This window comes from Dendronephthya gigantea, unplaced genomic scaffold (assembly GCF_004324835.1).
Source record: "Dendronephthya gigantea isolate DGI-Jeju-01 unplaced genomic scaffold, DenGig_1.0 000083F, whole genome shotgun sequence".
NCBI classification, from domain to species: Eukaryota; Metazoa; Cnidaria; class Anthozoa; order Malacalcyonacea; family Nephtheidae; genus Dendronephthya; species Dendronephthya gigantea.
The window spans coordinates 415851-431283 of record NW_021163093.1 but is presented as its reverse complement, the minus strand read 5'-3'; the positions used below and the strand labels follow the sequence as shown (position 1 = coordinate 431283).

General features: G+C 36.2%; 1 protein-coding gene across 1 annotated transcript; it reads left to right on the top strand.

Moving 5' to 3' along the window:
* Positions 1-6990: 6990 nt before the first annotated feature.
* LOC114533006 (ubiquitin-protein ligase E3B-like) lies at positions 6991-15433 on the top strand. The gene is made up of 19 exons (XM_028554582.1): positions 6991-7095; positions 7230-7299; positions 7401-7448; positions 8051-8136; positions 8508-8590; positions 8865-8970; positions 9389-9444; positions 10062-10313; positions 10665-10789; positions 10959-11088; positions 11473-11572; positions 11837-11935; positions 12560-12671; positions 13270-13406; positions 13552-13617; positions 13979-14037; positions 14432-14611; positions 14954-15065; positions 15392-15433. Exons 1-19 carry the CDS (start codon positions 6991-6993, stop codon positions 15431-15433), a joined length of 1968 nt encoding a protein of 655 aa, XP_028410383.1.

Genomic DNA, 15433 nt, shown 5'->3' with positions numbered 1-15433 from the left:
TATGTGGCTTTTGTACTTTTTGATTGAATGTAATATACCAATAGAATAACAAAACGCGCATTTCTTTTTACGGGAGTAATTTCGTAAGTATACCGTTGTCTACACAAAACGCCCTGGTCCCAGTTGTTCAAAGCTTGGTTAGCGCTAACCCTGGGTTAAATTTTAAACCAGTGTTTACGTAGAACAAGCATTTGACCATTAAAACGGCGTGGTTATCAATGTCAAAATATTTGACATCATAACCAAAGCATGGTTATATTGTTTAATGTTTGTATATGAGCACGAAACATGCTTGCAACTTTAAATAGGACAAGCATTTGACCATTAAAACATCGTGGTTATCAATGTCAAAATATTTGACATCATAATCAAAGCATTGTTATATTGTTTAATGTTTGTATATGAGCACGAAACATGCTTGCAACTTTACATAGGACAAGCATTTGACCATTAAAACAGCATGGTTATCAATGTCAAAATATTTGACATCATAATCAAAGCATTGTTATATTGTTTAATGTTTGTATATGAGCACGAAACTTGTTTGCAACTTTACATAGGACAAGCATTTGACCATTATAAAACAGCGTGGTTATCCATATCAAAATATTTGACATCATAACCAAAGCATTGTTATATTGTTTAATGTTTGTATATGAGCACGAAACATGCTTGCAACTTTACATAGGACAAGCATTTGACCATTAAAACAGCATGGTTATCAATGTCAAAATATTTGACATCGTAACCAAAGCATGGTAAACAGAACATGGAACATTCTGCCTGATGAACTAAGACATCAATCTTTAAGCTTAGTCATTATTATTACCGTACTGCTTTAAATCTGGTCTATGAACAAAATAATCGACGGACACGGAAAATTGCCTAAATTGCGGTTAAATCGTACGTTAATACGTTTCGTTTTCCCTGTTTTCATATCTTGTTTCGGTCTGCTTTGTTTTGTTTCGCCGGTTTCGTTTCGTTGTTTCGTTTTGTCTTGTTGTATCGTATGGTTGCGTTTCGTCACTTAAATGTGCTCTGCTTTTATTGTAAGGGCCCACTGTAATTGGTGTAAACTGTTGTGGTGTCCCTGCCAAATGATTTTTACAAAGTAAATTGTGATAGCAATCTCAAAAAGTCTCTTTATGTCGTTGGAAATTTTGAGTTTTTAATCAATGAGGTCTATGGTCTTAATTGATGAAAGAAAATGTTGAAAGTTCTATAGAATTTCACTTGCTTTTATATCAAAATTTCCATAAAACCCTGGATACATACCTAATACAAGACGCCGTTCTGGGGTTAACTCCGGCGCATGTGCCAGTCTTCAATATAGAGCTTCTGAACATAAACAATACAGTTCGCGTTTTGTTTCGCATACATATTTAGATGCCTTGCGAACCTAAATGTTCGATCGCGAAACTCAGAAGCACATCGCAGTATAGAAGTTCAATTGTTCAAAAATGTAAATAAACCGCATGATACATTCGCTTCGTCTTACATGCACTTTGCCTTTGGAATTCGCGCTTATATATAGTTGTATTAAATCTTCGATCCTGTGCAAACTACGCGACGTGTCAACGCGCCCATACACGACCACATCATCTTGTTAAACGGCGAAATAGCAGCGATATTATTAAAATAGGACCAGAATCAACATGTATTAAATATATTCTTACTTCAATTCAATCTAAACTTAATCGAACAGCATGAAAAGAACGGTTTATTTGTTCCTCTTGGAGGAATTGCCGTATCATGCGAGCGAAATCGAATCGCGCATCAGAAAATTAGCCAAAGCTGTGCACCACAACTCTTGGGAGATAAGACTGGGACGTAGATAAATACGGTCACATACACATTTTTAATACTAGTATATTTCGCACCATTACAGACTTGCGACGACGAAAAATAAAACAAGACGCCGTTCTGGCGTTAACTCCGGCGCACGTGCCAGTCTTCAATATAGAGCTTCTGAACATAAACAATACAGTTCGCGTATTGTTTCGCATACATATTCGCATTTAGATGCCTCATGCCTTACGAACCTAAATGTTCGATCGCGAAATTCAGAAGCACATCGCAGTATAGAAGTTCAATTGTTCAAAAATGTAAATAAACCGCATGATACATTCGCTTCGTCTTACACTTTGCCTTTGAAATTCGCGCTTATATATATAGTTGTATTAAATCTTCGATCCTGTGCAAACTACGAGACGTGTCAACGCGCCCATACACGACCACACATCTTGTTAAACGGCGAAATAGCAGCGATATTATTAAAATAGGACCGGGTCTACATGTATTAAATATATTCTTACCCCAATTCAATCTAAACTTAATCGAACAGCATGAAAAGAACGGTTTATTTGTTCCTCTTGGAGGAATTGCCGTATCATGCGAGCGAAATCGAATCGCGCATCGGAAAATTAGCCAAAGCTGTGCACCACAACTCTTGGGAGATAAGACTGGGACGTAGATAAATACGGTCACATACACGTTTAAGTACTAGTATATTTCGCGCCATTACACACTTGCGACGACGAAAAATAAAAAAAAAAAACAAAAAAAACAAAAACAAAACAAAACCGGGGCGAATTTTCAACTCCGTCGCTGACGCCGGAGTAACAAGACGCCTATTCTGGCGGTTACTGCGTCGCGCCAATCGTTGCATGCAACTGTGCCCCATTTCCTGTCAATATTTATTCCTTTAGAAAAATGTTTCTTTCTTAGGTTTTCTAGTAAATAGAGCACTTCGTACAGAATATAGGGGTAAAACTGCATTATTGGTGCTAGGCATATGTAGCTAACGATATACGTGAATATGGCTGAGTTTGGAATCATGTACTCTGGGAATCAGTTTGTACTGAAATTCAATAGGATTGGTCTGGCCGTTTTTACCCTTGAAAGGAAAGTGCGGTTTGATTGAAAAATGGCATAGAATGGCATACAAGGCTTTCATAGCATACAAGGCTTTCATGGCATAAAAGGCTTTCTTGATTCATGTGATCGTTGTCTGTAAACCCGTCTTAGTGTAGGTTTACCATGATCAGTGTGTGCTGGTGTATGCAGGGTGAGCATATTAAACAAGACAAGTCAAGAATCCAGCATTATGATTACCTGTACGTATTTTCTGGAACAACAAACGTCTAGATTTCCTGCGCTATCGGCCATGCACAGCGACTCGTGTACGTGTTATTTTATATGACGTGTATCGTGCATGCCGAGTTTCCTGCTTTTAGTTCGCACGACCCGAGTTCGAATCCCGGCGACAACAAACTTTTTCGATTTTTTGTTTCTGTAAAATATTTCTTTTGTGGGGGTTACTAGGCTTAGATTACTATTTGAAGTGTGTTTAGTTGTGTTTCACGTGTAGATTACTATTTGAAGTGTGTTTGTTGTGTTTCACGCAAATATTTCGATACGAAATCAAACGAGTTCAAAATACGAGTATCTTAGTTGGCCTGCGCGGCCAGGTAGACCGGGTCGAAAACGTAAAAAACAAAAAAAACAAAAAACAAAACACCGACAGCAATTTAAGACTGCGTTCGCGCAGTGCGCGACGCAGTAAAAACAAAACAAAAACAAAACAAAACCGGGGCGAATTTTCAACATCGTCGCTGACGCCGGAGTAATAACCTAATATACAGGTTAGTGCGCTGAGCCAACATGTGCAACCGTGTCCGTTATTACATGAAGTAGCGACAACCTGATCGAAACAAAAATGGCTGTTGTTTACAAGAATTGTTCCAAATTTAAAAATTGAAGCATAGTTATCAGTTATCACTAATGTTCAGCTCGTCTGCTAAGGATAATCAGGGCCTTTTTTAACATATATACTGGGGGGCCAAGGCCCCCCCACCCTCCATGTTGGCCCCCCTAGTTCACTATTTTGGCCCCCCCAGTGAAAATCCCCTTTTTAAAAGATATTAACAAAAAATGAAGAATATTGAATAATTTAGCTCTGCGACAGTGTATTACTATTAGCACTCTTGTATTCTGTAACCCAACCTTTGTCCAATGTAACTCGACGAATGTTATTTGTCGAGACAGTCAAGAACAAAAACGGCTTAAATAGACAAATAGATTCATCAATGATCAATCATTTTTCTGTTGTAACGTACAATATTTCAAATGCATCTTTATCTTTACAAATATACATGGATATTTGAGTGTACAGAGATTATCCAGTTTAAAGAAAATATTCTTCAGACTGGAAAATACACTAAACTGTCAAATATACACTCCATTACTCCCTGTTGATATTGACACACATGTTGTACCTTTGATATTACTTTTGGTAAGACGTAAGTTAACTTTGTATTTTTTGTGCGTTTTCCATATTTTTATCTGAGATACAAATACAGTTTTTAGAATAAATTTGAAGGCTCAGAATATAGGAAACGGCGTTTCTTGACTATACTGATTTCAAAAATCTCCCGGGTGCCCCCTAGCTTTCGGCCATGATCGACATTCCTGCTTCTTTCCGCTAGTGGGGAAGCCCTTTTTTGCCAATGGCCCACCCACTCGAAATTTCTTAAAAAAGGCCCTGAGGATAATAAAGATGATTTCGTCAACACTCAACCGCAGTAAGGCGGCAAGAGATCAGAGAAGTTTGGAAAAGCAGAAAGAAAGGGCCGTTATTAAAATACAGGTAACTGGAGCCTGGCGGTTTACTGTCCTGAGTTTTCAGTTTTGCCTTCACACCTGACACTTGACAGTCGACTAGCGATCGTTTGAGGTCAATCCACTATTTCGAATTTTACAAATTCGTGAGGGTGAGTGAACGTGCTTGTTAATTAAGACGTCGGGTTTTAATAAGATTTTATATAATTTAATATATGGAAATGTCCTTTCTTGGAAACAGCTACTTATTTCTCGGTAATCTGCATGATAACACCCTATATGAAATATTAAACACAGCCAAATTCAAGTTTGGTTTTAAAATACTCAATAATATGTTGGTTATATTACAATGGCCAGCTATTACAAGGCAACAAGTTTAAAAACTATTTTAAAAATATGAGCCAGTCAGCTCACTAGAAGATACAAGTCTCTGAAATGCTTGGTGCTAAAAGGGCCTCAAATTCTCAGAATTGTCCTGCTCAATACATGTGGCACCCAGAATGGGCCTTTTTCTTATACAAGTACCCGTAATAACATGTTAATGTCAAGCACTGAACTGTTGCACTGCATCCATTCAGCCCCTCATTAATAAGGCCTGCATATGTAGTTTTACATTCATTCTTAGTGCATTGTATGTATTGATATTGTACATCACATAAATCTACTAACATACTTTATATTAAATTATATAGGCTGCAGCAAGGTCATATTTGGTGCTGTTGAAGTTGAGAAGTCAAATTTGGTAGGATTCTCAAATTTGTTTACATTTGTTTTAGTACAAACTACACTGTACATAGTATAAGTATATACATACTGTCGTATAATCCACAGAAAAATCAGGTTGGTATGGCACAGCCATACAATTAAAGTTTAGAAAAAGTATTAATTAAACAATGTCTTTATATTATAGTGACAAATTAGTTTAAAATTACCAGTATCAGTATGCATCCTATATCATATCAACTATTAATAAGTAGGTACAATTTTTAAGGTTATATGAATAAGCACTGTTTTTATTCCATTTAGAGATGAAATCAATAATTTTCTTATCACTTCAAAAGAAACAAAACCAACAGGTATTAATTTTATGTTCATTTTCAAATTCTTGAGCCCTGTGAGTGAACAAGGTGGATATAATATATACACTGAGTCTGAATGGTTGCTTCAATATAGTAAATTGAAACTATTGAAAATTGAAAGTTGAAAATTGAAAGCAGTGCATTTAGAAAAACCCTGTTAGATGTTACAATAAGTTAAGGCACCTTATAGGTTCTTCTTGCCCCTAAATTTTATGCAAAATTGAAAATGCCTCAGTGTGGTTTGCATCCTGTGACATTCTGAATTCAGAATTTATTTTACAGGCTTGGGTCTCTTTCAAGCGATCAGAAAATTTCTATTTATTTTTCAAGAGGGCAAAGACAAGGAAGTATATATAAGAAAGGATGTTAAAACATTATTGTGTAATTTATAAATAACGAGAACTGGAACGCTAAGGACAATGTGAATTTGTCATTTACAATTTGCCATTTGTGTCCAATCTAAATCTACCTAATATGAAAGGAGTGAGTGTGCATGGGCTGATATCAAACAATGGGCCTTTCAGAGAAACAGAATTGTATGATTGTTTTAAAATGTTAATACCCTGGTATACAAATGTCAAATAATACAATCTTCGTGCATTGGCCTAAATCTACTCACGCGATTGGTCAAAATCAATCACGTGGTTTTTCGTTGCCTGGCGACAGATCATGAAAATCGCATGAAAATCGTGGTTTATTAAAAAATGACAGCCTGCAACGAAGGCTAACGAAGCTTTAATTGATCTTCAATGCAGCAATCAATGAACTCAGATTGTATATTAAAAGTGTTAGAGACTTTATGTTCGTGTTTTGTTTACAAATAAACGCACTTGCTGACCATACATACAATAAACTCGAAATTTTACTATTGCAATATTGAAATTTCTCGTTCATTGTGTGGTTAGCACGTGCGTTTATTTTTGAACAAAACACTCACAACAGTCTCTAACCCTTAATTAATTGTAATCAATAATGCTCTATTTTAATTGGTCGACCGAAATGGCTAATTCTGACCTTGCTCTTTCCTTTTATACCATCTTTTGTCAATCCTAAAAATAATTTTTGCATTCGTCCCAACGTAATAGACATACTACAAATCGACACCCCTCGATGCATGCCAAAGCGATGAAAATTTCGGACAAATGTGGTTTGACATTCAATTGTTTCCTATCAAAATTTGAAATGCCAAAATCTATTAAGCAAATTTAATAACAAGCAAGGGGAACTAAAAGTTGAAATATATGCTCATATATACAAAATTATACAAGGATTCTTTGTTTTATATATTTAGATGTGGTATATCTATCCTGCATTGACGAAAGATTGGGCTCTTTTATGGATAACCCAGTTGAAGAAAGTTCTCGTCATTTGTTCCCGCTATATAAAAAAACTCAAGGTAACAACTGGCGACAAGCCTCTTTTATACCGGCAAATTTTCTTCGGTCAATCTTTTGAGTTTTGAGATCTAAAATTTAACAACCTATAGCTCGGAATTTCCCGATAAATCTACTTCACTCCCGAATTTTCAAGAGTAGAAATGTATATGGTTTGAATGAATTTATTTACGGAGATATATCTGTTAGAACTGATGAGCTTTGCCGTAGGTATTAATGGGTTAAAGGTAAGGTAAGGTGTAAATGGGTTAAAAGTCTACAGACAGTAGTGATTTATGTTTAATGTTCATTCCACTTTTTTACTCAGCCAACTTCTGGAAGCGACACAAAACTTATCAGTATTTACTTAGGCATGGTAAGTGATATGAAATGGCCACAGAAATATTTGAAAATTTGTGCGCAGAAATTTCATTCGTAATTTTTGTTTTTTGTGCACCATTTTGAGTTGTGACATGTGAATCCAGTTCCACTGAGCTACACCTTTAAAAAAAGAGAATTTGCGAGTGAGAATTTTGTCTGGCCTTACAATTCGTCCTGTTATCAGAGTGATGAGCCCGATATTTAGTATTTGTGATAATATCGATAATATTGTGGTGTTTGCGATAATATTTCGTTTCACCGCATTGCATGTCGTGTCACATTGATCAAAGGAGGTAGGGTGAATCCGAGTTTAAGTGCATGCAATTCCTTTTTTTGATCAATGTAAACGATTGAATAAGTTCTAGGTGTTTAGAAAGAGGCACTTGAAAGTGAGCTAAAAGCTATCGGCATGTATCATTTAAAACTGTTGATAGACAATTCCCCACGGCTGGCGAAAAAAGTATTGGACAAACCTTTTATGAAATTGAATCGCATTTTCGACACATCTTTCCATCATCTTTCTGAAAGGTCTACATACAACAGCTACAGCTGCATGTTTGTAACTTAAGCTACTGTAAGTCAGGTTATCCTTTGCAGGGGAAAAGTGGAAGCCTGGGTTGAGTCTGTTATGCAAGAACGTTCTTCTTCATTTGGAAATGAACGAGTTTTATTCTTCATTAAGGGTACGTTCTTGTTGGCTCACGCTTTCAAATATATATCGATTTCAAAATATAATTTTCGTAGGCTAGTAACAAAATATACACAGAGACAGAGTCATTGCAAGCTCGCAATATGATGAATTCATGTATATCTGTTCTTGCCAAACCTGCACATTTCATGCAGTAGGAAATTCATCCCCGTTTCGTTACTCGTATCTCGTATAAGACCCTCAACTGAAATCTCGAGAGTGAATTAACAATGCAGTCATCGTCGGCTACATTTCTTCTACGGCGAGGCTTTTTCTATGCCTTGAGTCTCAACAGCATGGTCGAGATGTTTTTCCTTTAGTTTTCAGAAACAATGATATATTATTATACGATCTTTTGTTCAACAGGAACTCGCAATGAGTGGTCTTTGTCGCAATGATCCAGCTCTTCGCTCCACGCAACTTGCAGCAATCTTAACATTATCCTTGAGGTAAACCAATGTTATTGGGTATTTATTTTTATTATTTTGGTATTTGGTTTTGGTTAACCAATTTTGTTCATTAGTTAGACTGTTTTGGCAGTTAAAAAATAAATAATAAAATTGGTTTTACCAAATAAAATAGATTAAAAAGAGAACTGAGACAAACAATTTTAAATTAGTTGCTATAATAATCTTATTTTACAGTGTATACTGTATGAATTTATTGTCTATATAAATGTTTCACGTTTAGCAATACAGCGACGTTTTCTTTTCACGTTTGTAGAGTTTCTGAAGGGTCCGGATTTAATGAAAAATCGATGAAATTATTTCAAGTTAATATAATGTCAATTCCCGGACAATTTCTTCATTTCACAAACATTTCACCACAGGTAATGTGCATCCATACTATGGTTACTATGGTTCTCACCAGCGTAAAAAAACGCGCCACTTACAGTAGTTGTAAAAATCTTACGAACAATTTGTAGCAAGTCCATTCACATCTCTGTCTACTCATGCTATGCCGGCATGTATACATTGCTTGTCTTAGAATGTACCCTTGGAGGTTTTGAATACCGGCATACAGTATTATACAGTATATTACCTACTAAGATTGCGTAAATAGCGTGTGACCATGGAGAACTTGCGACCGTGTTCTCAGGCAAATATCAATTTTATAGGCCATTTTACAATTGTTTACTTTTTTAGTTATGTCTCTCACAAATATACTTTACATTTAAAAAATTGGTTTGCAAATTTCTTTTTAGACATTAGATTTGGCGAAACGCGAAGTTTAAAATTTTTCAACAGCGCCAGCAACTGGAGCACACTGGAGTAACAGGACTCCGAAAAGACCACGGCGAAAAGTAAAGGTATCCCCTAACGTCGAAATGTGCACTAAATACATGCATGCAATGGCGTAGCTAATTTCGATAATTGGGGAATTAATTTCTTTTCAAATCGATTGTCTTTAACGCCTCCCTCCCCCAATTACGTATCAATGCTACCCGACGTTTACATGCACTTGCGAATTTTTCTGCGATTTTGGTTACTGATCTCCAAATCTTATTTATACACATCAGAGCATTCGTAACTAGTCACTCGTTCTCATTTACTAAAAGAAGAAAATCACATATTAAATCGCACTTAAAATTGCAAGTGTTAACGGGATTATAACTCTTAGCTATAATGCATAGTTTATAATGTATATATAGTTTATCCATTAACACTTATATTTTGCTTAAAATATTAATATATATTGTATGTAATTGTATTTATATTGTATAAAAAGCGTTACCACTTTTCGAAGACCTACCTTAATTTATAGGGTTAATGATGAATGCAATTTTTTCACCTTATTCCCAATCGTGATTAACCCCTAACCTGGAAGTGCATCATCCACCTGAAAGAATGAGCAGGCAAACAGGAAAAATTTGTGCTGAAATAAAACATGTATTTTTTTCGGTATTCCGTGGTTCCTAAGCCTCCATACATCACATCATGATCACCAATCACTAATCATCTTCATTCCGTCATATTTTTGTTTTCTCTTACTCATAGGTCTCAGTTTCAACGAGGAGTTTCTTCTACGACTATTAAAGTTCTTGCAAGAATTAGGCCGCGATGGTGGACTGAGTTTGATACTGAGTTTTGTTTCTTCGGAATCTTCACAAATGTTGACCTCCATTCAATCTTTGCTTATTTTGTTTTGTGATTGCTGTGGTCATCTCATTCCGTAAGTATCGAGTTTAATATATATCCCAGCCATTGGGTTATATAAGTTAGATTTTTATAAATTGGCGTATATGTTTCAAATTTTTCTGTACATAGTACATACAGTCTCGTTTGTAGCCATATGGAAGCATAATGAACCAATATTGTGTTAATACGCAGGCAGTACGCCCTCTTCTTAGAACTAGATCTATAGTTGTCTAGATTACACTCTGTATATACACTATATAGCTCCATTTACTTAACTGCATTATCTACGCTTTCCCATGCATTTTCTGCCATTCCTGCTACTCCTGCAAGAGAAAATAGCATGCATGTGTAAAAATGAAATAGGATCAACGTACATTCTTTTCAGCATTGTGGATGACTATGAAATGTACGAGAAACAAAAGCCATTCAGTTTGGAAGATCTGACTGCTTTATCAGGGTTTTTAAACACGCTGACTTATAAACTACTGTGGAACAGACCCCGCGGAAAGAGTAAGATTTATAAAATCTAATATTGTTAATAATTTTGTATGTATGTTTCATTATCTGGTCAAATAAAAGTAGATTGGGTGGTATGCACCATTCAGTCCAGGCTTCTATAGTTCAGTGGTTGATTTTCGGCGCAACAAACTCGCAAACTGACATTCTTCTATGGTTGTAGAAAATTCTGATGTGGTCAATCAACTGGACAACACGGACCGTCTGCTGTCTTTGGTTTATTCACTTCTGATGTTAATTTATGACAGGGATTCTCGTAGACGCTTCACGCCAAAGAATCACTGGTTAATCAAGTAAGAAAACAACATTTTTTCCATCCTGCTGTTGTATCCGTAACCTCTGTCAATATGTACTTACCTTGATGTTCATACCATTCAAGTGGCTGTCGTATTTTGCTCTTTGCCGTTGTGGAAAGGCCTTTACCTTTTGGCCTCGGTCCCTTTATGTCATTCATAATGTAGAACAACAGAAACGCTGGAGTTTTGCCATGATCTAAAATTTATCAACTTTGTCTAATTCATGGACATTTATGATTACTTTTATGTGCATCAAGATTTGCATGGATCGTCTGCATGGTAACCCTTGCTCGAATGGATCAAGGCATCTTCATTCACTACCTTTTTATGGGAAGATATATGTAATCTAATTGATTGGAGGTAAAATTTTACCTTTTACAGAGAACTGAAAATTGGTTCCTTCAAATCTGAGTTAACAGCAGGAAAGCCAAGAGCAAGTGAAGTTTTACAAATGATTCCTCACGTCGTACCCCATAGAGATGTAGGAAACATGATTTATATTTATTACCTTCAATCTCTTCTTCAGTTGTGTGCTTCTGAAAGCTTCGTACAGTCTCTAACGTTTTCACGAAAAGGTTATCAATTTTCGGCCCGTAATATTTACACAAAAGTATTCAAAATTTTCTGGGAATTTCAGTTGGCTTTTCACATCAATGAGTATGTAGGTAGACCTTCTCTTTTTTTATTATCGTGGCAATGAGTTAGATGAATTTATATGCATATATTTTTCCATTTAACAATCCAGGGTTTAGATGAAGCTGGTATAGATCAAGACGGAGTGTTTAAGGAATTTCTTGAGGAAGCAATCAAGCAAGCTTTTAATCCACAGCTCAATTTGTTTAAGGTAGAAATCCTTGTTCTTTCAGTCAGCATTGTGTGTAGGCTAAATCATCGTAATCAACATTCTTTCCTAATCATTCCCACAATCCATGATGACCAATCACGATGACCATTGTAACAATGATATTATTCGTAATCATGTGCATAATCACAATTGTTGATCATCACGATCACGATCGTAACTAAAATCTTACTCGTAATCATGTGCATAATTACAGTTGATGATAATCACTATGACGATCCTAACGATGATCTTATTCGTAATTATGTCCATAATCGCAGTTGATGATAATCCCGATCACGCTCGTATCCATGATCTTACTCGGAATCATATTCATAATCATAGTTGATGATAATCACGATCGCATTCGTAACCCTAATCTTATTCGTAATCATGTCCATAATCCCAGTTGATGATAATCACGGTCACAATTGCAGTTATGATCTAAATCGAAATCTTGATGATGGTCATATTAATCATTTACGATCACGATTGTAATCATAATCAGGATTAAAATTATCATAAATATCATCGTTAGACGATTGACAATCGTAATCTTAATTCCCGCATGAACCCAGTAGTTAAAAACAGACCTTATTCTCATGATATCTCAATGTAAGTAATTAGCTCACTCAAGATCAACGACTTTATCCATCGCCAACATCTTGCATCCACGACAACCACCTTGCTTTGTTCGAGTTTGTCGGGAAAATGTTGGGAAAAGCGGTCTATGAGGTAGGTTAAACCGTCGTTATACTGATTGAGCTCTTTACATTCTGAGATAAAGGTTTAGCCCAGTAAACTCTAAAAAGACATCAGGATCCAGGATCGAATATATCATGCTCCGGTATATTCGACCTTAGTGTTTACAATTAGCCGCAGAAGGCGAGGTGATAACAAGCCTATATATTCGACCTTACCAAGATCAAAGATACCAAATTCCGGTATATTCGACCTTCACTATTTTTTTACTGCGTCAATCTGTTTTAAACCTTTGACCTTTGGGTAGACTAGTTAACGTGTTTAGTTGAGAATACTAAATATCGGTGACTTTACTAAAGAGTTTAGGAGGAGAGTTAGTCTTAATTATTGTGTTTGTAAAATTTTCACTGATGCATTTGCATGACTAGTTGACAAATAAAAATCCATTTCTCTGTTGAAACTACTTAATATTTGAAATACCTAAAATATATTTTACTCGATTCAAACTTATTTCAGAGCTATAGTTCTTATAAATAAAATGCGAGCTTGAGATCTCCCGGATATTTGATTAAGAAAACTTGGATATGTCTTTCGTATCCATTTTTTTAACATGCGTCGTTACTTTATTATATAAGGTATCGTCGTTGATGTTCCCTTCGCCCCATTCTTCCTCAGTCTGCTCTTGTCACGTCAGCACGGTGCTTTGTACAGTTCCATCGACGAGCTTCCTTCGCTGGACCCTAATCTGTATAAGAATCTGAACTATGTCAAGGTTTGAAAGGGAACTTCTCGTAAAATGTGGCTAAACAACTGCAAAATTAAATAAACATCCTAGTATTGTATGTTTGTGTGTAGATTCATTCTTGGGCGCGATTTTAATATTACTGTGTAAATATTTGTATTTTTTCATTGTTTAGAATTACGACGGTGATTTGACTGATTTGGGGCTTACATTTTCATTTGATGAAGAATTTTTAGGAAAGGTACGTACTACTATTAAGTCTAGAACTTTTTTGATTCGAGAAAATATATAAGGGAAAAAATGAAGAAACACAACCTTACCCATTGCGATACTGGCTAATTGCTTGTACTTGCAAAGTAGTCTTTTCCCAGCAGCTGCATGGACAGATTCAGCTTGAGGACGGTGACGTCAAAGACGACGTGAAATTGGCGAACAAAAGGCATGGCATGTCCATATGTGGGATCATCACGCCATGTATTCGCCATTTCACGTCAATTCTGAAGTGTGCGTCGTCATCCTAAATCTGTCCAATAATGTTGCGAGGCCTTGTGATGGGATAAGGACTGTTTTTAACGAATTGTTGTTTTACTTGTTATACCAAGATCATAACGCACGATTTGAAGCCAGGTGGACGAACTATGGACGTTACTGATAAAAATAAGTGAGTGATGGAGAGTTACGAAAAAGATGGCCGGTATACACATTTTATCAGAATGCGCTGCAAATATTAGGATATTAAGGACTAACAAATAAGACCTTAAAGAATGCTTTGCCCTTCTTTTTGCCAACACCCCACCTTATTCTTTAGGGAATAAACAACTTCAAAGTGTTGGTATTTGTGTATGAATTTGTTGTCGTATGAAATGATTACTGGCAGTATCTCGTGTCTTTTTACTGCATGTCCTTGGAAGGCCTCAATTTGCTTTATAAAAAGATTTATAACAAACAGATTGCGTTTTTGTAAAGTGTACAGCCAATTTTTTTCGTTAAATATAATTTTGATTTAAAGCAGCTATATATAGTTGGCCCAAAAATTTTCACTGTTATTTTTCCAGAATAAGCTATATCCTGATGGCCCACTACAAGATGTGCGTCCAGTTAAGAGATCAGAGCAGAGCGTTCTTTCATGGCTTTCGAGAGTTCATCCAACACAATTGGCTCGGAATGTTCTCGGGTCCCGAGTTGCAAAAACTGATCTCTGGCGATAGCACTACACTGGATGTCTCTGATTTACGGTATGTTTTCATTCATAGAAATAAAGCATGCAAACTTTAAGAAACGGTTGATCTCCAGCCTCGTACCCAGGCGCTTTAATAGTAAAAAAAAATGTTGCATTCAGTTATTGTATCGAGGTCAGCTAAAAAAAACGCGAGCGCGCGGGGTTGCTTGGGGTGGTTTTGGCAAATTTAACCTCCCCAAACACCGTTGCGCGCAACGTTACATTTTCTATTATTAAAGCGCCTGGGTACGAGGCTGGTTGACCTCATGTTTGAGATTTTTTATTGGGTTCAGGCACATTTGACTCTTCAATGCGATTAGTTGTTCTGTTGTAATCATGTTCGTGAATATTTCCTCAGAGCGAACACGACTTACTATGGTGGCTACCACAACAAACATCGTGTGATAAATTGGCTCTGGGAGATCGTCGAAAAAGACTTCAACGATTCCGAAAAGTCCGCATTTTTGAAGGCAAGTATAAATAGTTTGTTGCATGTCGATGTCTTTGTCCTTTTGATATCAGGGGCCGGTTTTTCGAAGGGCGTTTGGCTTAAACGGTGGATTAGTTCAAAATAGAAAACAGAATTATCTATTCATTGAACAACTGAGCTGAAATATTTTAATTTTCAATGGAAGTACATATTAAGTACATAGGGCGCAGTTGAGTCATTCGGAAGGTCTATAAGAACACTTTTAAACTTTGGCTGATCCACCGTTTAAACAAAAATACCTTTCGAACAACCTGCCCGAGGACTTTTTAAATTTAAGTTCATTATGATTTATGTCATTTGCAAAAGTATCTTTTGATATCCGCTTCTAAAGATACCCAGTTTTACTAA